Source organism: Beta vulgaris, chromosome 2 (genome assembly GCF_026745355.1).
Source record: "Beta vulgaris subsp. vulgaris cultivar EL10 chromosome 2, EL10.2, whole genome shotgun sequence".
NCBI classification, from domain to species: Eukaryota; Viridiplantae; Streptophyta; class Magnoliopsida; order Caryophyllales; family Amaranthaceae; genus Beta; species Beta vulgaris.
The window spans coordinates 37937844-37949116 of record NC_079203.1 but is presented as its reverse complement, the minus strand read 5'-3'; the positions used below and the strand labels follow the sequence as shown (position 1 = coordinate 37949116).

At 36.1% G+C, this 11273-nt stretch overlaps 1 protein-coding gene across 9 annotated transcripts; it reads left to right on the top strand.

Moving 5' to 3' along the window:
• The first annotated feature begins 256 nt into the window (after positions 1–256).
• LOC104886760 (uncharacterized) lies at positions 257–9652 on the top strand. 9 transcript variants are annotated; one of them, XM_048639007.2, is made up of 9 exons: positions 293–684; positions 1237–1355; positions 1499–1732; positions 3207–3315; positions 4413–4458; positions 4778–4863; positions 6582–6640; positions 8632–8759; positions 9210–9652. In XM_048639007.2, the coding sequence occupies exons 3-8, from the start codon at positions 1677–1679 to the stop codon at positions 8732–8734; spliced, it is 459 nt and encodes a 152-aa protein (XP_048494964.1). In that variant the 5' UTR covers positions 293–684; positions 1237–1355; positions 1499–1676; the 3' UTR covers positions 8735–8759; positions 9210–9652. The 9 variants fall into 9 exon arrangements, 5 of the variants coding, with proteins under 5 accessions (XP_048494963.1, XP_048494962.1, XP_048494964.1 ...); XM_048639008.2 differs by having other exon boundaries at positions 1234–1355; XR_789252.4 differs by lacking the exons at positions 1237–1355; positions 9210–9652 and adding an exon at positions 6226–6412 and having other exon boundaries at positions 257–684; positions 8632–8711.
• The last annotated feature ends 1621 nt before the right edge of the window (positions 9653–11273 follow it).

Below are 11273 nucleotides of genomic sequence, written 5' to 3'. Positions count from 1 at the left end.
TGAACCGCTACTTGAAGTAGCGGTTTACACAACACACAAAAAATAAAAAAATAAAAATAATTTTTTTTTTGTAAATCGCTACTTCAAGTAGCGGTTTTACTTAAGTTGAAAAAAAATAATTCTCACGTGCGTAGGGATTTTTTTTTTTTTTTGGGGCATATTTTGAAAATTAAAACCCACTTTTACATTATTCAAGGAAAAAATTCAGTAATTGTATTGGTTGGTTAATTACTTAATTGGTCACATTTGATATACTCATCTCGCAATTTAGCCGCAAAAATTACATAGAAAAAACTTGTAACAACTTGATTGGGATGGAAATTGGAATGATGATGCTGACTTTAACAAAAAAAAAAAAAAAAAAAAAAAAAGTGATGAATTGATGATGCTATATTGCTATTATTGCTAGTTCCCTCTCCATCACGGCATCACCATTCACCCCTTTCGCTTGAGAGTTGAGATATGCAATTTTTTGCAACTTATTGAAACATAATTCTGTCAAAATTGCAGAATTATCTGCTGTTTTGGTAGTGAGCCCTCTTAATTCTTAAGTGGTGGTGTTAGAAATAATTTATCCCAAAAAACCAATTTGTACATGTTGGGGAAAATGCAGATGCAATGTTGTAGAAGCAGTGGCCTTTTCAAATTATCTTCCACTGCCCACCATAATTTTCCTTCTACAAGGTTCATCATGCCTTCTATTCTCTCTTTTAATTTTGTTGGCTGCTTTTCTAGATTATTTATATGCAATTATATGGCCCTTTTCTTTTGCCTCTTCATGATTCTTTTTCTAATTTGGTAATTAAGTTTGTTCATGACTTCATTTGATGGATTATTTTTTCTGGGTGTATCTTAAAGTGCTCTTTTTTTTGGTAATGTTTGTGTACAGATGTTATATAAACTCTTAATTCCGAGGGAGATGATGAATATTACCCAAATATGCAGTTTCAAAACTAGTACTAATTGATGAGTTGAATGTCACTTATTATTAATGTCTATCTTTGATGGGTAATTTAGCTACTGGGTAGATTAAGTTTTCTCCGATTTCGAGTACTAATTTAGTCTTCTTGGTCACTCATTCTTAAAAACAATTTAATGAATGGAAGGAAACCTAGGCTAGGTGTGTTATATCACTTATATGTGATTTATGGATTGTCAAGGAAAATATCTTGTTTTTAGAATGTCAAAGAAATTGAGTAAGGTTCTAACTCTATCATATGGTTCTTATTATAGCAGTGATTGCCAATAGCCTTTGCTTGTGAGTGGAAAATCCACAATTTTGAACTGTGATGAGGGGTGAAACTAATGTAAGATTGAGTTTGTGTGGGCATTTGGGGCTACAACCGGCGAAAAAGGTAGGCCTTAAACAAAAAGATGTAGATAATGTAATGTATGATTGCAAGCCAATCCTTTGTTATATTTAATTATCTACTCTACCATATATCTTTCATAAGATATGTGGACATACTGTGATGTGTTTTATGATCTTTTCTTCCAGGAAGGTGGTTGATATCATCCAAGCTAATAAAGATGATTCTACGAAGTCGGACGTAAAAAGGGCTCTTTTAGCTGCCAGAAAGAAGGAACGAATCAAGTTGCCTTCTTATGAAAATGCGCGCGTTGGGGAAACGTATCACATTAGTCAGTTTTTGAATCACCCAACTGGAGTTGAAGCAATGTTGAATGTTAATGTTCTGGAAAACTATGATTCGATCGATGTCAACACGTATAGGTATTGTCTTTTCGTGGTGCTTGTCTTTTTCTATCATATTTTTGTATCTTTGCATGTCCTTGGTTTGTTTGCTCATCCATCATTCTTATTTCTTAGAGCTTTAATTTATGTATCTTTGATATTTCAAATTCTTTTTTTTAATTATCTGGGACTGGGTGTATACTTTTATAAAAAACAGAGGTTTAGTAATTTGGATCATATTTTTCTGCATCACTCTGCCATGATTACGTCGTGTGATTTCCTGGCATGACTTTCTTTGTTTGGTTAACTAGAGAATAAAGGAAGGATTTCCAATTTGCAGCTTCTTTTACTTAACTGATAACAAGATAAGCTTTGTATGCTGTAATAGACGAAAACGTAAAGAGATCAGTATGCCACCCCTCCTCTCTATAGATTATTGATCAATGATACGAAGCTTGGTACATTCCTCTCTTTCCCTGTATTAATTTCAAATATAAGATACTTAAGGATAAGAATTTAGTTGATGCCCCCCTCTCAATGTCTCCTTATTATTAAGCCTCCTATTCTTACATATGTAAGTATATTGCATCAGATCCACTTGGAGATCTTGAACTTGGTTTATGAATAAATTATGGCTTGCAATTGCATTGACAGTCATTTTTAGCAGGGTTGATGCAGACCAAATCACTCCCTTTCAGTTCTTTCTATCTCTTTTGCATGCATATTTTGTTTTCTGAACAATAAAAAATGGAAGTATGTTGTTTGCATGACTTTTGGTAGAATGTAGCCTGTTACACTTTTGATCCATTCCAACCTTAGAAAGGTATGTTCGGTGAGTTAGCATATATAATTAGCTGATTGACTAAAAGCGTTAGTTCTAAAACTACCCATGATACCAACAGTCTTGGAGAGAGGCTTCAGGCCTTATTTGCTAGGAGACAAGCTTATTAATGAGTTGAGAAATTTTGAACCTGATGGCATTTAATAGGATCATAATTTGACATATTGCTGAACCATTGTCCAAAAAAGAAAAAATATTATAGTCATCCACCACACGATTTAAATTCATTGGATCTTTGTTACGGTCATTATAACCTTATGCTGGAGACATGTTGCATATAACAAGAGGTCTTGGTGGTCAAAAGGAGGTGTAGACTGGAGATTAGAGGTAAGCTTTGAGAGATGGTGGTGAGGATTCTGAGGTCTATGAATAGCAGAGAAAAGAGGAGGGTACAAATTGTAGACAGGCTGACCATGAGATTGTTGAACAAGGGAATATGATGGGATTCGAGGAGTTATGAACTGAAAGAACCCAAAAGGGTATTAGACAATGTAGGTCTGTGAGATTCACTCAGCTTTTGTACCACAAGGGAATGCGAAGTTGGTTACTCTACATGTCAGGATATATTAATATATTTCTTTTTACATCCAAGTTGTTGAAGTTTTATCTCACCCTGCACTCTACCATCTCTATTTATTTGTTGGCATGACTTTTAGTGGTTCTTCTCTACAGATGCAAGATTCCACCAATCCAGCTTCTAAACTTTGAGGTGGCCCCTGTGTTGGATTTGCAAGTGAGTCCAGCCAGTGAATGTTGCACTGTTGAGCTGTTGTCTTGTAAGGTTAGTTGATATTTTGAATTGAAATTTGTGTAAGGTTCTGGTTGGGGGAACACAAGTTTTGTCACTAATGTGATAGGCTGAAAGACTTGTGTGAAAGAACAGCTTTGGACTTAAGGAAGTAATTCGTAATATGTGCTGCTCCATGCCTGTGCCTATAGTGAATAAGAGAAAGGTAATAGTCCCTCCGTCTTTAAAAGATAGCCCCAATTTTCTTCGTAGTTTGTTTTTAAAAAATTGCGCCATTTCCTGTTTAGGGGACATGGTCCCCACAATCTCTCTACTTTTTCTCCTAACCTGACACACTAAAAAAATAAAATACTCACTTAACACAACTCTTAATAAAGTAACAATATGGGAATGGGCAAATCTCTAAGGGACGGAGGGAGTAACATGAGGAGTATGAGTGTAAATAGACCAGGCTTTGAATGGAAATTAGGGAACTTCTATCATTTTGCTGTGTATTTTGTTTGGTGTGGTGGAGTGTAGTGCCATGAGTTTTTAAAATTAATCACCGCCACTGCTGAAATCTTGCGTGGTTTTTCCTCGATAGAACTGGAATCTGGTATAATTAGTTTTCCATATTCTTTTCTTCTTTTCATCCTTAACACCCCCCCCCTCTCCCCCTCTCTTGTTTTTATTGTTTCTTCTTTTCTCCATAGAAGGCTTTAGCCTTTTGCTCTTCATTGCACATGTTTTCCTGTTATAAGTAGAAGCTATATATATATATATATATATTATATATATATATATATATATATATATAATAATATATATATATATATATATATATATATATACTGTCAAAGAGTGACAGCAATAACTATGTAAAAAGTTGTAACCTTAATATGGTACTTTCATGTCCATTAGGCCATTGTCCACTGAAAAGGAAGTCACAAGAATTGTAGCTTTTGTATAACTTGACAACAAACGTGGCTGTTAAAGACACGTTAAAGAGGAAAACAATCCATGATTCTTTTTTGGCTTAATGCTCGCTATGACCAGTCATCAATTTGTACATTCATCTAGTGTACCCATTTTGTGCTTTACACCTGTTTATGTATAAATATTAAATTGCCTATCTTTTTCATCCATTGCAGTTTGAGGGCTCAGAAATAGTGGAGAGCCAGAACAAGTATTTCTCAGGTTGGCTTGAACCCAGATGCCGTAATTGCTCTACTAAACAATTGCTGCTGTCATTACTTCGGATCTTCCTCTGTAAACTAATAAACTATTTTTATTTTGGAAGTAAGATCAGTAACGACTAATAAATAATGACTTGTAACACACGAGCAGATACACAAGAAACTATTAAGATATATATCTGCTGGCTTTTCCTGTGAGCCTGGAATGTTGTTTTATTGTCTTTGTATTACTCACTGCAACTGCACTCCCCTTAAGGTGCATAAAAATTGTTGACCCCAAGTAAGTGATCTGTCATGCTAAATATCTGCTTTGATTGCAGCAACCATGAAAAACTTGATAACTTGGGATAAAACTGGTTCAGAATCATTTCTGGATGTTGACGTGAAGTTGAACATCGCTCTTGAGGTTTTTGATCCTTTCCTTTAATATTATTAAATAATATCTGCACTTCCTATGACATTTCTGCTGAGAAAATTCAACTGCCAATATTAGATCATGTTATTTAGTTATCCAGCTTCTGGAGTTCCTGATTTGATGTCCTTCTGAAGTGGAAAATTCACAACACTTAAAATACAGAAAGTTTGTTAAAACTGATTCCATTGTCTTATCTAAAAATTAGAAAGAGTTAATTCTTTTTGAATGCTCAAGTTTGATGGCTCTACTTGGTATTTGTTATGAGGAGTCTGCTTTTGTCAACTTGTACCTATACTTTCAGGAGTCTCAAGAATAGTAGACCTTGTTCCAGTAAGACTCGACAAATAAATGGACATTTTTTCAGTTCTTTTAGATACTTTTCCCGAAAACAAATCATATGCGTCTAAATTAATATTCTATATACCGAGGATGTCTTGGCCTAGTGGTTAAGATTGAGGTGTTGTGAACGATCGTTCACAGGTTCAAATCCCCCCTCCCCTTCTTTGCACTGTCTTCGTGGCTCATATGGATTAAAAAAAAAAGTAATATTCTATATGGACGTGCGTATGAGAAGCAAGACCAGTCGTCAAAAAGGTCTAATACCCTATATATTGGTGCTACCGTGCTACTTATCTTTTCAAATACATGCTAGAATGTTCCAAGTGTAAGAAGTCAAGAGACCATATTTCAACACTATCATGAAAACTATGTACATGATTATATTTTAGTTTTGGGATAAAATTGGATGTGATTATGCTTTAGAGTTGATGCATTTTGCTATATCGGATACCAAATACAATATAGTATTATGCTGATATATAATACAAATTGAATTTGGTTTTGATTAAAATTTTCAACCCATATAATAAGGCTTTAATTGATGCTAGATTATACTCATAAGTCACAAGTCATAAGTCAAAACACACTTGCACCCAACCTAGCTGAAACTCAATTTGATACTGAACCGTGAAAGCCCGACAAACTTGATGTTAACCACCCTATTTGATGTTCACCTAACCTGCTGTTCACCTAATCAGACATTGATCGAACTCATGCTATAATGCAACCCAATATATCGCACTCTAATCTAACAGTAATTCATACTATATCGCCTCAAGTCTTCATTCTTCTTATGCCCTGTGTAACACACTGGAAGAATGGATCCCTATCCCGCAAGAATAAGCAGCCTTAATGATCCGTCCTCCTTTTTGATAGCAGGCTGCAACTTGCCTCTATGTAATTCTCCCTAAATAAAATGTCCTTTAAATCTAATAGAACTTGAACCGAAATGACCGGTAGCTGGTCTGAATGACCTGTTTGCTTGGTCTATCTATAATTTGCTATTGTTTGCAGCAAAAAGATGAAGGAAATGAAGGGAAGGGCATATTGCATCACTTAGTTGCTCATGACTTTGTCCCTGGTGGTCAACTCATTTTGATAGCTTTGGTTCCTTCACTGTTGCTTAAAGTCTTGGACTGATGAATTCTTACTTGGTCAAGAAATATATGAGTTTTGATTGTAAGGACGGACGATTATGCAGGTTCATCTGCCTGCATCCAACTCTTTCTTCATTTCTTCTCCCTCCGGCTTTCTTACTAGCAATAGAGAAAATTATGGTGTGAACTTTGCATCAGGTTCTGTGACATTGATTTATGTTGCCGTTTAGTCTTTGGCCTAGGCTGATCAAGCTATGATTTCCCTGCGTACAGATTTACAATCAACCCTTTAAACTGCTGCCTGTATCTACTGTGGAAGCCCCTGGAAATATGTAAGCATAAAATACTTCTTTTGTTCCTTTCATTTATGCACTTTCATAGTTTATGTACCTTCTCTTGTATGAAAACATGAGTAAATCCGTTTATATATCATATACATACAGCATTTGCTAAATGCATGGTTTAGGCAAACCGATATTCTTATTTAGTATTCAGTAACTATCTTGTCAAGATTTCTGCTTATCAGCTATGCACGATTGACACTGGACGAGTTTCTGTGGGTTCTAGGTAGATTACTGCACAAACATGTCGTGCTTTTAGTGTTCGCATGAAGTAGCTGTAGATACTTTTTTTTTTTTGAATACCTTGTGCTTACGATCATATGACTGCAACAACCTTATGCTGCATTCAATTGTTTATTTTGCCAAGTACTCCCTCCGTACCTTAAAGATTGCCCAACCCCATTTTGTTACTTTATAAAGAGAGTGGTTAGGTAGTTTTTTTTTCTAGTGTGTGGGTTAGGGGAAAAACTAGAGAGAGATTGTGGGAACCATGTTACCTTAATAGGAAATGGGCAATCTTGTAGGGACAACTTCGAAGGAAACTGGGGAAATCTTTTAGGGACAGAGTGAGTATAGGACAGTGTGTAGTTATGGATTTATAAGCTAGATATTGCCTCTTCAGGAAAATGCTATTGATCGATATAGCTTATCAGCTTGAACATATTATAAAGAAGATAAAGGATCTAATGTATTTGGATTGGTTAGCTGGGAGAGGCTTGCTCTCTCCCAAATACAAAAGTATACTCTCAATAATTTTCTTCCTGATTTTCTTACCCGCCTAATCTCCTCTATTTAGGGGGTGTTTGGCTTAGGGTATTCAAGAAAGGGAAAGAGGATGAGCACCCTTGTTTCCCTTTTATGTTGTTTGGTTGGTGCTTTTGAATTTCCTTTACCCCTAATTCATAATAGGTTACCCCCAAAGTCCTCTAAAATGATTTTCTACCCCCCAAGGCCATATCCTTCTACACTTTGACCATCTCTACAACCATCATATCCTTGCCTCACATTGCACCCCCACCACTAAAACCACCAACACAACTCCCCAACCATCAGATACCTCACATCTCTGGCGACATTACCGGCAGACTTAGACAACCTCACAACCCTTAAGAGTATTAAAATACCACCACCAACAGCCTCCATAACCTCTGCACCACCCCATCACCACCTCTCACCACAACCCAACTGCTACACAAAAAAGCACACAACCACATACCGAGAAAGAAAGTGAAAGATAGACATACCCAAAGTGTAAATAATGGCTTCAGATGGTTAAATTCGGCCATCAAAGCTTCCAATCTGAGGTTTTCACTGTCGAATTTGAACATAAGTTAGCGGTTGAGAGGTGGTAATAAGGTGGTTGAACAATGGGTGATTGGGTGGTAAAGAATATGGTGGTTGAGTAGTGGTTACAACGGTAGTTGAGTGGCTGATAGTCCATGTGCTTGGACTGAGGGTGGTGAGAATAATAACGGAGAACCCATGGGAGATGAGGGATGAAGGGGTCTGGATGTTTCAACATTTTCCATTCCTTTCCTTTTCTAATTTTAGGGAATATTCCTTTCCTTTCTAACCAAACACAAGAGGGGGTTTTTGGGTTTCTTTCCTTTCTTTTTCTTTTCTTGATTACTTTCCTAGTAGTAAACCATACGCCCCCTTGTAGAATTCCGATTCCTTTCATTCTCGTCTAATCACCTTCTTAACTTGTTTGAGTAAAACTATGTGAATATTTGAACTGATTAGGTTAGGATGAACGTCATGCTGTTCACGAATCGCTGGTGTCTAATGAATATGAGTGGCATTGCTAGGAATCTAGGATGTGGCCTGGAAAAGTCTGATCTTTGGGCATTACTAGCTTATGTTTTATAGTTTTTGGCCTTAAAAGTCTTACCTATACGAGTATCTGTTTATCGATCCATCTTCAAAATTGTTGTGATTAAGAACCCTTGTATGATATGCTTGTGGAATTTTTTCGCATGCAGAGTTTTGCAGGCACTCTTGGACAGATTTGTTCCGCTTCTCTTGCAGCAATTGCTGCAAGACTATGATGCTTGGGTTACACAACAGCAAAGGTTTCTTCCTTAATTTCATCTTGTGAATAGTATAAAAGGTATGTCTTTCTGGACCAAGAATGGCTTCTGAGGTTATTTCTTGACTTCTCTGGCAACATGAATATGATTTTCACATTAATGGCACGTGGTGAACTGAATTGTTACTAGTCATGAATTTCAGGAAAGTTGCCCACATTGTTTGTCATTTTTAAGTTTGAAAGAGAAAGTGAATGAACCCTGCTTAATTCTGCACTTTTAACTCTTGGCCAGTAAGAGTATGCTTTTGGTTCGATGCCCAAGTTTTTCTCAAATTTTAGTTCCCATAGTTCTTTTAGTATGAAACGATCATATATCAGCGACAAGTGTGATATTCGGTTACTCCATATTTCAACAAGTCTTGGTGATCCCAACATCTTTTATGATAACTTTTTTTTTCTTTTTTGAGAGAATAGAAACTTTATTATACGAGATTCAAATTAATTGAAGTGCTATATTTTATGGAGCTGCAGGTTACCATCCACCGCGGCTTAGTGATAATGTACATCACAATACCACTTCACTAACACCGGAATCTTCAGATGGCATGTCACAGGCCCTGTTGAGAATTCATTAAGATGGAAAATTCAGATTCCACCTGAGTTGCCAGTAAGAATAACAGTGTTGGATACATTAGATCCTGTAGGGCATAAATGTTGGGAGCAGGAGCGAGCTACATGAATGATAAAGCAAATATTTTAACTGCTCAAGTCTGAGTTTCTAGCACTTGCAGGGTTTGGAGCCATATATTACAATTGTTTCATAATTGGTAACATGATACTGAGTAGTGCTTGTGCACATTCTTAGAATTTACCCTCTTATAAAAAGCTCAAAAGTCATGTGAGCATTTTTTTTAATGTGAGGGAATACTTTATTCCGGCAAAGATAATATAATAGCCGTTGCTTTGGAGGATCATGATGTCAATTGTCATTTGTCATTTGTGGCTAGACAAGTATTTAGAAGAGTTTTCCAATGTATTTGAGCTAAATTGCTGATTAGATTGCAATTCAATCTCACGTGGTATGAGAGAAATTGTTGCCTTCTGTAGTTTATTATGAATTCACATGATTTTGTGGCAAATAGAAGGTAAGTTGAATTTCTCTTGCAAGTAGGACTGTAGGAGGAATTAGAGATTTTTCTAACAAGGAGTGAGATTCGATCCAAAAACCTCGAAGATTAGAGGTGACACCAATACCACTAGACTATCACATGTTGCTCTAACGACCCGATTGGTTATTGGTACTAAATGGTGGTAATGGTAATGGTTTTTAAAAATTTGTGAAGGCATTCCCATGTCAATATCCATGGTAATGCTAATATCATTACCATTTAGGAAGGTGGTATTGGGTGGTAATGGACATTTATGAAGGAAAACTCATGTTTTGACTTTTGACATCAAGTTTCATTACCATGAATATTAACATTAGAATGACTTCACAAATTTATACTTAAAAGCACTATCATTACCACAATTTAGTACCACTAACCAAACATACCGTAAAAGCATGAAACTTGTGCGAACTAGACAATTACATGCGCTGTGGAAAAAAAGAAACACTTCCTTTTTAAGTGCATCAAAATTCAATGTGGGTTGCAATACTATATGCCTATAGCCCGCTTATCATGCTTCAAGAAGAGACTCATCTCTTTCTAAAGAAATAGCCTTCTACTCAAAAAAGTTTTAGTTTTTAAAATTTGGTTAGGGTCCTAAATTTGTAAGAAAAATTTACCAATGATCTTAAATTGGATGTCAGTTTTATGCTAATGTTAGTTTAAGAATATAAAATTTGGACCAAATAGAAAAAGAAACTTTTCTCCTTATTCAATTGTTACGTGTTCATAACTTTAAGAGAATTTTAAGATCAATTGCATAATTTGTTACCACTTTTTGAAAATAACTATCTAATTAAATTGTTTCTAGCATAGTTTATATAGACAATCTGGCTGGAATTTTGAGGCAATGTTTTTGGGCATAAGGAATAATTTGGAAAATGGGATTGACGTGAGGGGGTAGGGATGGCTATATTTCTGGGAGCGAACTCCAGGCTAATATGTTAAAGAGTCAAAACCTTTGCGCTTCAGTCCCGATAGTTACAGTTGTTGTTTGATTCTAATAATAATCCAACCTTTTGAACATTCGCTCAAATTAACTCCATTTTTTGATTATTTTTCAATAATCTAACCTTTTATCACGATCCGCTCATATTTAACTGGAAAACTGGTAACCTGCTAACATGGTAAAATTAAATATTTTTTCCCCTTTTTACATTTTACTCATTTTCGTTTTTAATCTCTCTCCCTATGTTGCATTCCTCACCTACCTCAGCAAAGATATACACCCCCTGCGACCATCACCTCCCCCACCCCCACCCCGAGAGAACACCCCCTGCAAACAACCCCCACCCCCTAGAAATGGCGTCATCCCCTTATATCCCGTTGCGTCACTCTCTCTCCTCCAACTCAACTTCTCAACTCCTTTCATTTTCTCTCTCCTCCTACCTAACTTCTCCATCTCTTCCATGGCTTTCGCATCGCA

Bases quoted from the DNA above. Each gene is read 5' to 3' on its own strand.
- LOC104886760 (XM_010671256.4), top strand. From the start codon at position 596: ATGTTGGGGAAAATGCAGATGCAATGTTGTAGAAGCAGTGGCCTTTTC. The intron at 1,733-3,206 runs GTATTGTCTTTT...TCTTCTCTACAG, and splicing joins ATCGATGTCAACACGTATAG to ATGCAAGATTCCACCAATCC. The intron at 4,459-4,777 runs GTTGGCTTGAAC...CTTTGATTGCAG, and splicing joins CCAGAACAAGTATTTCTCAG to CAACCATGAAAAACTTGATA.